The sequence below is a fragment of the Cyprinus carpio genome, chromosome A1 (assembly GCF_018340385.1).
Source record: "Cyprinus carpio isolate SPL01 chromosome A1, ASM1834038v1, whole genome shotgun sequence".
Taxonomy (NCBI): domain Eukaryota; kingdom Metazoa; phylum Chordata; class Actinopteri; order Cypriniformes; family Cyprinidae; genus Cyprinus; species Cyprinus carpio.
The window spans coordinates 14047148-14060857 of record NC_056572.1 but is presented as its reverse complement, the minus strand read 5'-3'; the positions used below and the strand labels follow the sequence as shown (position 1 = coordinate 14060857).

At 38.0% G+C, this 13710-nt stretch overlaps 1 protein-coding gene across 1 annotated transcript; it reads left to right on the top strand.

Moving 5' to 3' along the window:
- The first annotated feature begins 2358 nt into the window (after positions 1–2358).
- On the top strand, positions 2359–12558 carry LOC109060287 (sodium/potassium-transporting ATPase subunit alpha-1-like). Its single transcript, XM_042746459.1, has 22 exons — positions 2359–2685; positions 2836–2949; positions 3077–3136; positions 3859–4062; positions 4184–4297; positions 4382–4516; positions 4883–5000; positions 5084–5352; positions 5440–5748; positions 5860–5994; positions 6074–6266; positions 6357–6532; positions 6820–6956; positions 7044–7194; positions 7287–7455; positions 7542–7696; positions 8609–8732; positions 11457–11602; positions 11697–11827; positions 11919–12020; positions 12127–12218; positions 12418–12558. Exons 1-22 carry the CDS (start codon positions 2674–2676, stop codon positions 12444–12446), a joined length of 3075 nt encoding a protein of 1024 aa, XP_042602393.1. The 5' UTR covers positions 2359–2673; the 3' UTR covers positions 12447–12558.
- Positions 12559–13710: the final 1152 nt, after the last annotated feature.

Sequence of the window (13710 nt, the reverse complement as noted above, 5' to 3'; positions counted from 1 at the left end):
AAAAAATGTTGTGATTCCACTACTAAAATAATGACAAATTTAGTATTTTATTATTATTATTATTATTATTATTATTATTATTATTTTATTTATTTTTTATATTTTATTTTATTTCTCAGACTTCAAAAGACCAAGAATATAGCAAACAAGTTAGACTGACTATTGTTATGATACACTGACAGCACACATCCCATTTCACTTTCCGTGTCCCTCAGGAGAAAGATAGCCATACAGGTTTGGAATGATATGAGGGTGGGGAAATTAATTTTAATTTTTGGCTCAACAATTCCTGAATAAGAATAGACTTTTATAATGCCATTTAATTATGACACTAGAAGTGACAACTTTCTTCTACAATCATATTCTTGCTGATGTCTGCAGTTCTTCATGAGAGCCACGCAAGACAGAGACACTGCCTTCTTTCACAGTTGTCGTATTTATTTTTCTGTTGATCTGTTGCCTCTCTCTCTCTCTCTCTCTCTCTCTCTCTCTCTCTCTCTCTCTCTTTCTCTCTCTCTCTCTCTCTCTCTCACACACACACACACACACACACACACACACACACACACACACACACACACACACAGAGTGTCTATGGCTGACATTTTCCTCCATGCTCCCAGCTGCGTGCCTGATAGAGTTAGCAGCTTTTAAAGACACTCCACAGTCCTAACTGCATTGCCATGAGCAGCTCCCAAGAACACACTTACAACGCTGGCATCCATTCTGTTGAAAAGAAAGAAATGGCAGAAAGACTACAAAGTATTAATTTGGGCTGATTACACATACACAAACATATTCAGCAAAGTCACAGTAAATGAACAATAATGTTCTTTTGCACTTTCTGTTTATCAAAGAATCAGTGGTTTCCAAAAAAAAGGGAAGCAGCACAACTATTTTCAACATAATAATCAGAAATCCATCAGAAAAAAATGTTACATGAATGATGTATAAACAACATGTTTGTGCTCATATTCTGGGAACATTGTTAAAGACTAGATAACTCTGAATGAAAGTGCTATTAATGTTACTGGAAAAACTTTGAGAGACCCTTGCAAGAACATAATATATAGCCAATGCGGTATATTATATTTATATGACTATATGTTTATGTTTTATACTTTTCGCTTGGGAAAATATATTTATTTCAACTGTTCACAACAACAAATTATTATGTTACGTTGTGATGTTATGTTATGTTATGTTATGTTATGTTATGTTATGTTATTATGGCCAGAAATTACCAAAAAAGATTAGATTAGATTGCATTTTCCTCTTTTCAGAGAACTAAAGATCTTGTTTGCCATTTTTGCTCACACAGAGCCCCTGCTGTAATCACGTGTGTCAGAGACAGTATGAGCCCCTTCCCCTTCACATATCTCTGTACAGTGAAAGACTACAGCACATTTTGAGAATAATCCCTGTATCAGACAGTCCAATTATTGGATGAAGCACTGGAACCGGTATACTAAATTATAGTTTTCACTGTTTATAGGTACTATTAGCTATTAGCTTGTGTGATTTGATCCAGGAATTTCTATTTCCAAAGACTAAAATGGACTATGCACTTGTTTCTTGCAAAGTAACAAATTCTGTTTCATTCACGTGAATTCTAAGTAACACAAGGGCAGACCGCCTACTTTAGTATATAATGTTTCCTTTAAGAGACGGGACTGCTGCCTTAAAACAGGTTGGGTAACTGCTTTAAAGTGCCATTTCATGATCCCAAGTTAATGAGTGCCAGACCTTTATGAGGAATTTTTTTTAAAAGGTAACCACAAAACCAGCAACATCGATTTCTGCTTGAATCGGTTATGACTGTCAGAGAGGCTGATCGTCACTGTTGACATTCCCACAACCCTGATTTCACCTTGAATGTCCGCACAATTCATTCCCCTCTTCCTAACACATGCTGTCATTTATAGGCCTCTCTGAGGTGCAGCACCAGCTGATCCTGGTTTTCCTGGAGTATTTACCAAACAAATGGATGCAAACTCAAAAGGAAATGTGCAATCCATTCTCACAGACGTATAAGTGGTGGCATGCTGTAGAAAAGCATAAATATAGACTAAACTTAATCCACTGTTGACAGAGAAAAGATAGTGATGCGTTTACCAAACACGAACAAAACGTATGCCAAACTCACATTTAGAATTCTTGAGATATGAGATTGTAGTCCAAAAGCATAATTTGATTTTATCAGATTTATTACTGGGCGTTGAATGTCAAAGGACACAATTTACACAATCATCACTTACCTTTGAAATTGAGAAGTGGCCAAAAGTCATAAAAATCAGGTGGTGCCAGACTAATAAATGACTTATAAATGCATAGAAATTCAGTGCACACAGACGTTTTATGATAAATTGTTATGTGCAAACTACCACAGGTCTTTTCAAATATTGAGTAAGCTCGTTCCTCATGTAGATGTCAATGACATGACCTACCTTTATGGATGAAGGTTGAATAAATGTTAAAGCTCCATGACAGCAACCAAAGCTCCTCCCTAATCTTCTTACAACTCCGCCTTGAAACAGGTTAGTTGGCAGGGTATAAATTTTGTGAACCTTGCTTGGACACACAGGAGCTTTTTGTCTCCGGAGAGGCTTTCAGGAGGACTACGACATCTAAAATTCGAAAACTGCAGAGTTAAAATTGAAATAAACAAGGAAAATGGGGCTTGGAGTGAGTGGACTATGGCTATGATTTATTATACTGCCAGTTTCATTTCACATTTGCTCTTGTTGCTCTATTTTTTATCTCTCTCTCTCATTTGCTTTGTTTAAATAAGTTAATGTGTTTGTTGCATATGTTAAGTATAATTTTTTTTGATAGACGGGGAATGATAAGTACAAATTGGCGGCAACTTCAGAGGATGGAGCCAAAAAGCCAAAAAAAGGGAAAAAGAAACAGAAGGACATGGACGATCTTAAAAAAGAAGTGGATCTGGTAGGAAATTCATATATAAATACATTTTTAAAAATACACATTGCATTAAAATACTTTTAAACATTCCATTTAACAAAAATCAGATCTGTGGGAAACTAAGATTTAAAGGCTCTTTTTGCTTCTGCAGGATGACCACAAGTTGACAATGGATGAGCTTCACCGCAAATATGGCACTGACCTGACCAGGGTGAGCTTAGTGACACTTTTAGGAAACATTATGTATTTAAAATGATATCATATGAAATCATATGCATCTTTTATCTTCTTAGAAATATATAAATTATTGTTGTTATTATATACCTTTAAAAAATAAAATTTGATAACCTCGTTTAAAATCATTGAAATTTTGAATTGTTAAGTTCAATATGTCTTCTCTGTCAAATCAAAGTGCTTTTACTCTAAAAATTATATATGACATCTGTGTAAGAGGTTTATCAGCAGGCATGTTCAAGTCAAAATTATTATGTTAATGAAACATTATATGTTGTAAAGGAAAACATCTAATACAAGTACTTGCAAATAATGTATACAAGCTATGGATTTGAAACCAATGTGCATAATATTATTTGAGTAATTTATTCCTAACTGTCCTGGAACGAACCCGGAGATAAGCAAGTGCGGCAGGCACCACCCCCACCTGAATCAAACCTTCTGCCCCACCCTGACCTTCACTAAACTCCAACACCTCAAGGACAGCATGCCCCCTTTTAGTTATTCCACAAAATCTCAAAAAGAGTCTAAAATTTATGTTTATATATATATATATTTTTTTTTTTTTTTTTTTTTTTTAATAAAAGCCTTTGTTTTAAGCTTCACTCACCATGCAAAAACTTTTAACAAATTGTTATTTTATTATTATTATTATTTGTATTATTATTTATTGTTAATTATTATTATTATTTTTGGCAGGGCTTGTCCTCTTCTCGTGTAAAGGAGATCTTAGCTCGTGATGGGCCCAATGCCCTGACCCCACCTCCTACAACTCCAGAATGGGTCAAGTTCTGTAAACAGCTCTTTGGTGGGTTCTCAACGCTGCTGTGGATTGGTGCAATCCTTTGTTTTCTGGCATACGGTATCCAGGCTGCCTCTGAAGATGAACCTGCTAATGACAATGTACAGTGGAACAAAAAATATTCTCATATTTATGCATAAATATTTCATATATCAACAATAGTGAATCACTTAATTTTCAGTTGCATAATTTGCCCCACTATTAACCTGTTTGATTTTGCAGCTTTACCTGGGAATTGTGCTTGCTGCTGTTGTCATAATAACAGGATGCTTCTCATACTACCAAGAAGCCAAGAGCTCTAAAATCATGGAATCTTTTAAGAACCTTGTTCCTCAGGTACTGAAATGCAAAAGGTTCTCTGATAAAACATTGTATCTTTTACACACACAAAAATAATTCTCATACAATACGGTTTTGTAGCAAGCCCTGGTTGTGCGTGATGGAGAGAAAAAGAGCATCAATGCCGAGGAGGTAGTAGCTGGTGATCTTGTGGAGGTCAAAGGTGGAGACAGAATCCCAGCTGATCTTCGTATCATCAGTGCGCATGGATGCAAGGTAAGACATAACGCTTATCAGAATGGCTAAAGTAACATACTCCCACTGAAGAGATGCAGGTATGCTGGCGTCCGCACTAACCAATTTAAGTAGTGTAAACAGAAAGATTTCTTGAAGTCAGCAAATAATTTGCTGGAGAACAAGTTGTTTGTGCTGGTCTACAAGCTAAACTAGGGCTGTCCAAACCTGCTCCTGGAGGGCAACCGTCCTACAGAGGTTAACGCCACCTTGCCCCAGTACACCTTCCTGGAAGACAGAGGCCCTCCAAGAGCAGGATTAAATACCCCTAAGCTAGACCGACACCAAACCAATAATAACCAGCAATCCTGGACCAACTTGGATGTTCATGGTATTCTTCCTTTTCAGGTGGACAACTCTTCACTCACTGGTGAATCTGAACCCCAGACTCGTACTCCTGACTTCTCCAATGAAAATCCCCTGGAAACCAGAAACATTGCATTCTTCTCTACCAACTGTGTTGAAGGTACAACGATAAAACAGCTGAATTGTGTTGGATAACAAAAAACAATGTCAGAATTATGTAATGAAAAGTTACAATATTCAAAGGTACTGCCAGAGGGATTGTCATCAACACCGGTGACCGTACTGTCATGGGTCGTATCGCCACTCTTGCCTCCAGTCTGGATTGTGGACAGACACCAATCGCTAAAGAGATTGAGCATTTCATCCACATCATCACTGGTGTAGCTGTCTTCCTGGGTGTCTCCTTCTTCGTTCTTTCCCTGATTCTTGGATATGGGTGGTTGGAAGCTGTCATCTTCCTGATTGGAATCATTGTTGCTAATGTACCTGAAGGTCTCCTTGCCACTGTAACTGTAAGTCAGAGTTCAATGTACACTTCTAGAGCCAAAGTACACTTCACTTGAGCCAAGAATTATTACTTAACTTGTAACTTCATGTAGGTGTGTCTAACTCTGACTGCCAAACGTATGGCAAAGAAGAACTGCCTGGTGAAGAATCTCGAAGCTGTGGAGACTCTTGGCTCGACCTCCACCATTTGCTCTGACAAGACTGGAACTTTGACCCAGAACCGAATGACCGTCGCTCACATGTGGTTTGACAACCAGATTCATGAAGCAGACACCACAGAGAACCAGAGTGGAACCTCATTTGACAGGAGCTCTCCAACTTGGTCTGCTCTTGCACGTGTTGCTGGCTTGTGCAACCGTGCAGTCTTCCTTGCTGATCAAAGCCATGTGCCAATCCTTAAGGTGTGATTGAGCAACATTTAGATGATTTAGGTTTAGAGTGACTTGTAAAAGTCCATTAAATGTATATCCATCATCAAGACACTATCAGTAAAAGAAAGAAATATTTTGCAGCGAGACACAGCTGGTGATGCCTCAGAGTCTGCCCTGTTGAAGTGTATTGAGCTGTGCTGTGGTTCAGTCACTGAAATGAGAGAGAAGTACCCAAAGTCTGCTGAGATCCCTTTCAACTCCACCAACAAGTATCAGGTATCTTTGTTGAATTATTCTTTGGAGATTTACAGATTTGACTGACCTCCGTAACAGACCGTTATATGTTTTGTTCTAGCTCTCAATCCACAAGAATCCAAATTCTTCAGAGTCTAAGCACCTGCTAGTGATGAAGGGAGCCCCTGAGAGAATTTTGGATCGATGCTCCTCCATTTTGATTCAAGGAAAAGAACAGCTTTTGGATGATGAAATGAAAGATTCATTCCAAAATGCTTATGTAGAACTTGGAGGTCTTGGAGAAAGAGTGCTGGGTAAACCTATCTTATGAAGTTCATCTTGTGGAGTTTTGCTGCAGTTAAAACTATGACTATGTTCACTAATGATTGTGTTCTTTGTTAAAGGTTTCTGCCACTTTAACCTCCCTGATGACCAATTTCCTGAGGGTTTTGCATTTGATTCTGAAGAAGTAAACTTCCCCACTGAGAACCTGTGTTTTGTTGGCCTCATATCCATGATCGATCCTCCTCGTGCAGCTGTACCAGATGCTGTGGGCAAGTGCAGGAGTGCAGGAATCAAGGTGTTGTTCCACCTTGATTCAAGACTGATGGCTTGATTATATTTGCTTATTATACCAATATTGAATTAAATGAATCAGATGATCAAGCATCTATGTCTTCTATCACAGGTTACTTGTGACCATCCAAAAACAAGGCTATTTGTAAAGGGTCTTGAATCAAGAAGTTGTTCTTGGTTCAAGATCCATTTTTTGAATATGTTGTGAATATTTTGCAGCATATTCAGTTTTGTTCATACTTGTACGTACAATCAGTTAATCAAATTATAATTCAAAATCTTCTATTTCAGGTTATCATGGTTACTGGTGACCATCCAATTACAGCTAAAGCTATTGCAAAGGGTGTTGGTATCATCTCTGAAGGGAATGAGACTGTGGAAGACATTGCTGCACGTTTGAACATCCCTGTTGGAGAGGTCAATCCAAGGTATACTGACAATCTCAAACAAAACATTTATGGACACCAAGTTTTGAATTTGTTCTAGAAGCCTGCTAATACAAAGTGTATCTCTAGAGATGCTAAGGCCTGTGTGGTCCATGGTGGTGAACTGAAGAATATGAGTGTAGAAGAGCTGGATGATATCCTGAAACACCATACAGAAATTGTGTTCGCCAGAACTTCTCCACAACAAAAGCTGATTATTGTGGAAGGGTGTCAACGACAGGTACCATTAGAGAGTTGTCTATCCAATCCTATTGATATTAGACAATTTCGCCCAGCAGAAACCATTTTAATGCATTTTTTTCCTCTTATCAGGGTGCCATTGTAGCTGTAACCGGTGATGGTGTCAATGATTCTCCTGCTCTGAAGAAAGCTGACATTGGTGTGGCTATGGGTATCGCTGGATCTGATGTATCCAAACAGGCTGCTGACATGATCCTTCTGGATGACAACTTTGCCTCAATTGTCACGGGAGTAGAAGAAGGTATGACATTTTTTGAAAACTTTATTGACTGAGGAATTCTGAAGTTTATTTTGCCACTTATTTCTCAAACATGTCTTCAACTTTAGGACGTCTGATCTTTGACAACTTGAAAAAGTCCATTGCCTACACGCTGACCAGTAACATCCCTGAGATCTCACCCTTCCTTTTGTTCATCATTGCTAATATTCCTTTACCTTTGGGTACTGTCACCATTCTCTGTATTGACCTGGGGACTGACATGGTAGGTAAAAGGACACATTTTACTGATACAGAATATTTTCCAATACGGGAATCAGGGGCCAAACACTGAAGGGGCATAGACACATATTGTATAGATTAGTGTATAGATTTGTTTTCTTCATTTTCTTTGGTTTGGCAGCCCCTAGAGCCTTAGGGTGAAACATTTTGGTATTTTGTTAACTGATTGGGAAAGGCCTGACCTTCAGTTTGACTTTGGTTGCCCTCTCAGACCCCGTAGTGCCACCAATAGCTCAAAGTTTGACACACATTTTAGCACACAATAACCTTTGAACCATGTTGTTGTTGTTGTTGTTTCTTCTGATTCATTGGATCATAGTTTCAACCATCTTTAATATTTTGAAAACAAACTAGCGTACAGATCCTCCCTAGCTTTGGCACAGATAATCTTGAGACCATGCCAGTGAATAGCATCCCAACCAGGAAGTTTGGCCTTGTCATGGCAATGCTTGGATGTATTGGATGAAACCTTGTAATTGTAGTCATTGTATAAGTTTGTATTAAGTGCCACTACTGGTCTGAAAATCTGAAAATTACTTCAAATAATTTAGTGTAATGCTCTGACTTTGTTCATAACTCTTCACATACAGTGACGTCCATTTTTCCAGTGTCAGCCATATTGGCTGTTGACCGTTTTGAATTTTATTGGAAAATTCATTCCATGTCCTAAACTATGACTTTGTGACAGCTCCCCCAAATGGTCAAAAATGTAAAGAAATGGTTATACATGTTATCTGAGAATCTACTGACTTTTGTGGCTTAAAACTATGTTTTTAAATTAAAATATCCTATTGAACTGTGATTTACTTAGATGGTTATGCTTGCTTCTGGTGGTGTAATGCATGCTGTAATTGGCTGCAGTTATGTTTTGATTTGCTGATTAATGTTTCCACAGGTTCCTGCTATCTCATTGGCCTATGAAATTGCTGAAAGTGATATCATGAAGAGACAACCCAGAAACGCTAAAACAGATAAACTGGTGAATGAGAGGCTAATCAGTATGGCCTACGGTCAAATTGGTAAGCGCATGGTTATTTTAAACAGTCATTTATTACTGTTAGCGCTATGTTCATTCTTTGACCAGGTTTTGAATGAGTACGCTATTGTGTACTATATTTTACTCTTAGCATAGCATTTAATTCAATTATTATAGAAGCTTAACTTACAAAATATCACCTATGAACTAAACCCAGTTTCAATGTTACTAATGTGCTGCTGCAGCAGGCTAACAGCAAAAGCATCTTTGTTACATATTATTTGGTTTTATTTCATTAGAGAATCCATGCTGGTTAACAGCTATATACAAATCTGTACAAATCTGCCAGCAAGCATGACAACCAAGAAGTGTGGCTATATCTTTAGTCAGTGCATTAATGTAATAAACAAAACCTAGTAATTTGGCGTTTTTCCACTGCATGTTACAGCACGGTATGGCTGGGTACGGTTCACTTTTGGGGGGTTTTCCACTGGGTACAGTACCTGGTACCTGGTACTTTTTTAGTACCACCTCGGTTGAGGTTCCAAGTGAACCATACCGTTACCAAAACATGATGTGTAAACTCTGCTGATCACGGATTGGCCGGAGAGAATCGTCACTACCTGCTTCACTGAATTTGCAACACAAACACAACAGAACCGCTAGATTTAAATCAACACAGCCAGCGAAGGATCTAACGCAACTATTTTGAACACCTTTTTTTAACAACCAAAAAGTTTCGTCGTCTGTTGAGGAAGTGCAGACATTCCTCTCCTTGATAGCAGAGGAGTGGATCCATGGAGAGCTTGATGAAGTGACACGGCATGAAAAAGTTTTTCAGAAGTCACGGCAGTAGAGGCAACGCAACTATAACGACATGTGAATAATCCCACCCACTCTAAAGCGGTAATGAACTGCATTGGAAACGCAAACCGAGCCGTGCCATGCCGTGCCGTGCCGTGCTGTACTGTACTGAGCTCTGCCATGCCGAGCCATACCACGCAGTGGAAAAGTGCCAATTGCTATATCAGCAATGCCCTGAGTTCGCCTGAGAAGTACAAACAGCGCCACCTACTGTTTTTTTTATTATAAAGAAACTATTAATTAGGCAGTCCCTCTAGGATTTCCTGATTCAGAATTTAACACAAATTCATGCTAACTCCACAATATTTGGGGGAGCTTGTAATTATTCTAAATTGCCACAGATTTCCTGCAGACGCATCGTGTGACAACATCGTTTCCATCAACCATTTCAATTTATCAGCACTGCCTATATGCTGTGTAAAAGAAGCCTGTGCACTCTGTAAAGAAGCCCAAAATAGACGAGTAGCATGACCGAATGAGTTGTGTAGACACTGAAATTGCAAATTTACTCTTTGACAGTCGGTTGCGCTTATGGAACAGCAGAAATAGAGGTTTCCATATTTACACTTTAAACACAGCGGCTGCACTACTTTTTATTTCTGATACTGCTCATCACAGAGAAGAAAGGAAGGCAAACCATTTTTATGTTTTCAGTTATTTTTGTATTCACTATGGATTTTATTAAACAACACCAAATACTTAAAGGGGTCATCGGATGCTACACGCACTTTACAAGTTTGAACTGAAATGTGTGTTAGCAGTGTGTGTACACAACCACCCTATAATGATAAAAATCCGCCCAGTCTTTTTTTTTTTAAATCTCGTTAAATCATTTCCCCTTTCACAAATCGAGCCGATCTCAGATGCCCTCCCACGATAGTTTGATTGACAATGGCGTTTCAGCACAGACTGGACTGCTGTCTTACCTTAGACCCGCCCTGTGTGAGCTGTCATCAGTCCGCCATTGTTTCACCGCTGGAGCAGATGTAGACAAGAATGTCTCCTAAGTGATTGAGGTGTTCTGTTGTTGGATCTAAAAATGACATCTGAACCGCTGAAGATGCAGTGGATTAAATTTGTTTCTGAAGGGAATGCACCCCCGATCTACCTAAATGCGTCTATGTTTGCGTGAATCATTCATGATCCATAAGTGAGTAAGGTTTTTTAATGAATCTTTGCAAACTGCCTTTCCTAATAATGTGCTAATTAGCAAGTTTCACAATGAATACGGCTAAAGTAAACAGTCCCTCAGAGAGCAGCTCAGAAGAGAGGGGCGTGGGAGCAGAGCTTATTTCCATTTAAAGGAAAATGCTACAAAACAGTTTGCTCTGAAAAAAGCTGTTTTTGACAGGGTAAAAAGGGTGTTGTTTTACACTACCATTGAGAAATTTTAACCAAACTATGTTACAGACTTTTCATTAAGACCCTAATAATCATATCAACTTGTGGAAAATGGGCATTCGATGACCCCTTTAAAGCCTGAAATAATGAAATACTAGTCAGTTGGTTGTGTTTTTTTTTTTTGCCTTTAGACAATATATAAAATAAAAATAAAAAAAAATTAATGTGTGTTCTTGAGGTCAGAAAAGTAATATAAATGTTAGAAGAATGTTGTCTGTGGTATATTTTCACGAGTGCTGCATATATTGCCAAAAATTCTGAGAAAAGTCGTTGCAAATTCAGTCATTTTAGACCACAACAAATCTGAAAAAAAAAAGAAAAAACTAATTCTTGGTTGGACTGATTAAGTAATGGAATACTAAAATAAAAATAAATAAATGCTGTACATTACATAAATACAAGCAAATAAAACAAGCACTTGATTGTACGTTACACACAATGATTTGAATCTATTGACAGACCCTGTAAACTTTCATTTCAATGTCATCATACTTATTTCTAGGTATGATGCAAGCAGTTGCAGGGTTCTTTACCTACTTTGTAATTCTTGCCGAGAACGGATTCCTGCCTTCCGATTTAATAGGAATTCGAGTCAACTGGGATGATAAATATCTCAATGACTTGGAAGATAGCTATGGCCAGCAATGGGTAGGTGTCACCTGTGTAACTCAAAAAACTTCTATAATACAACAAATGTGAGGTATCAGTCATGTGAATATGGCTCATCTGTTTATTCTTCCAGACATATGAGCGCAGAAAGATTGTGGAGTTCACATGCCACACAGCATTCTTCGCCAGTATTGTGATTGTGCAGTGGGCCGATCTGATCATCTGCAAGACCAGAAGGAATTCCATTGTACAGCAGGGAATGAGGTATGTAAACAAAGGGTCCAGCCATAAAATTGTGCACTATGCATTATACTGGTTTGTTTTTATAGGCCGTGTTACCACTTTTCTTTTCTAGAAACAAAATCCTCATCTTTGGTCTGTTTGAAGAAACTGCTCTGGCAGCTTTCTTGTCCTACTGCCCAGGCATGGACATTGCTTTGAGAATGTATCCTCTCAAGTATGTGGACATAACTAGTCTTTTGCACTAAGAAATGGGTATCTTGCATTTTTGGAAAATCTAGCTGACCTTGTAAACCCAATTTAATATTGGTATTATGTTTTAGACCATGTTGGTGGTTCTGTGCCTTCCCATACTCTCTGCTCATCTTCGTCTATGATGAAGTTAGAAGATACATCCTTAGGCGGAGCCCAGGAGGTAATAACAAATATTTCTAACAGATGCTGGCAGACTTTGATGTTGATAACAACTATGTTTGTTTTCATTTAAAAGCTAACAAGAGGAAAGCTGGGTTTTGAATGGGATCTATAATAACAATAACTTTTTTATAGGAGTACTGTATTTGTTATTTTGCAGTGAATGAATTAGCTCTCATATCTGTGCTGTTTTGTTTCAGGCTGGGTGGAACAAGAAACATACTACTGAAACAAGAAAACTTTCTGTTGCAAACATATGCAAGAAGACATTCTTTTTTATATTTTCAGAATTATACAGAATCTGGTCATTTTCAATCAATAAATGTCAAATTAAAAGAGAATTTGTATTTGTGTCTTCATTATGCACTATGAGTCTGAAAAGATTAAATGAAAATAGTGACCTAAATGACATTTTGCCCAGATTGTTTTATATATATATATATATATATATATATATATATATATATATATATAAAAACCCGATTCCAAAAAAGTTGGGACACTGTACAAATTATGAATAAAAACAGAATGCAATGATGTGGAAGTTTCAAATTTCATTATTTTATTCAGAATACAACATAGATGTCATATCAAATGTTTTAAACTGGGAAAATGTATAATTTTAAGGGAAAAAAGTTGATTTTTATTCATTTGGCATCAACACATCTCAAAAAAGTTGGGACAAGGCCTGTTTACCACTGTGTGGCATCCCCTCTTCTTTTTATAATAGTCTGCAAACGCCTGGGGACTGAGGAGACAAGTTGCTCCAAGTTTAGGAATAGGAATGTTGTCCCATTCTTGTCTAATACAGGCTTCTAGTTGCTCAACTGTCTTAGGTCTTCTTTGTCACATCTTCCTCAAATGTTTTCTATGGGTGAAAGATCTGGACTGCAGGCTGGCCATTTCAGTAAGGATCAGCGCCGGCGCTGTGTTGGGGCATTCCACGTGCCCCCCCTAGCGGTCATTGATGCCCTCCTAGAAGGCCATGGGCCCCAAAAAAATATCCCTTTTAGTTATTATTTTAATATTAAATGTTCAAAAACTGTAACTTATAATAAAAATAAAATAAAAAAGAATGGGGAAAATGCATAATTTTGGTTGTTCATGGCACGTTACTAGGCTTCGTCATGGTGAATGCTTATTGGTCGCCGAGTTAACTTGTTACATTTGATTTGCAGCACGCGCGCAAAATCCATTTCAAGTTGAAGAACAGTTTGTCCGTCTATATTATAGACAGTTGTTAGGAGCTAATTTAAAAAAAATTTCTAAAAAAAAAAAAAATAAATGGATTTACGAAAATGGTTTAGACCTCCGCAGACTCGTCAATCAGCAGACTTAGATACTCCGGCCACGACCACCAGTACCACGGTCTATGAGAGCCGAGCTGGCGCTTCTTCTGCAAATGCTAGCTCCGGACAACCGCCAAAGATTTAATACGCAGACATTTGTGTGATGATGTCCAACTCGTTTTATGAAGAAAAAAAGCCTTAAGT

Coding starts and splice junctions, on each gene's coding strand:
- LOC109060287 (XM_042746459.1), top strand. Junction 5,995..6,073: donor ACTCCACCAACAAGTATCAG/GTATCTTTGTTG, acceptor GTTTTGTTCTAG/CTCTCAATCCACAAGAATCC. Junction 7,456..7,541: donor TGTCACGGGAGTAGAAGAAG/GTATGACATTTT, acceptor CTTCAACTTTAG/GACGTCTGATCTTTGACAAC.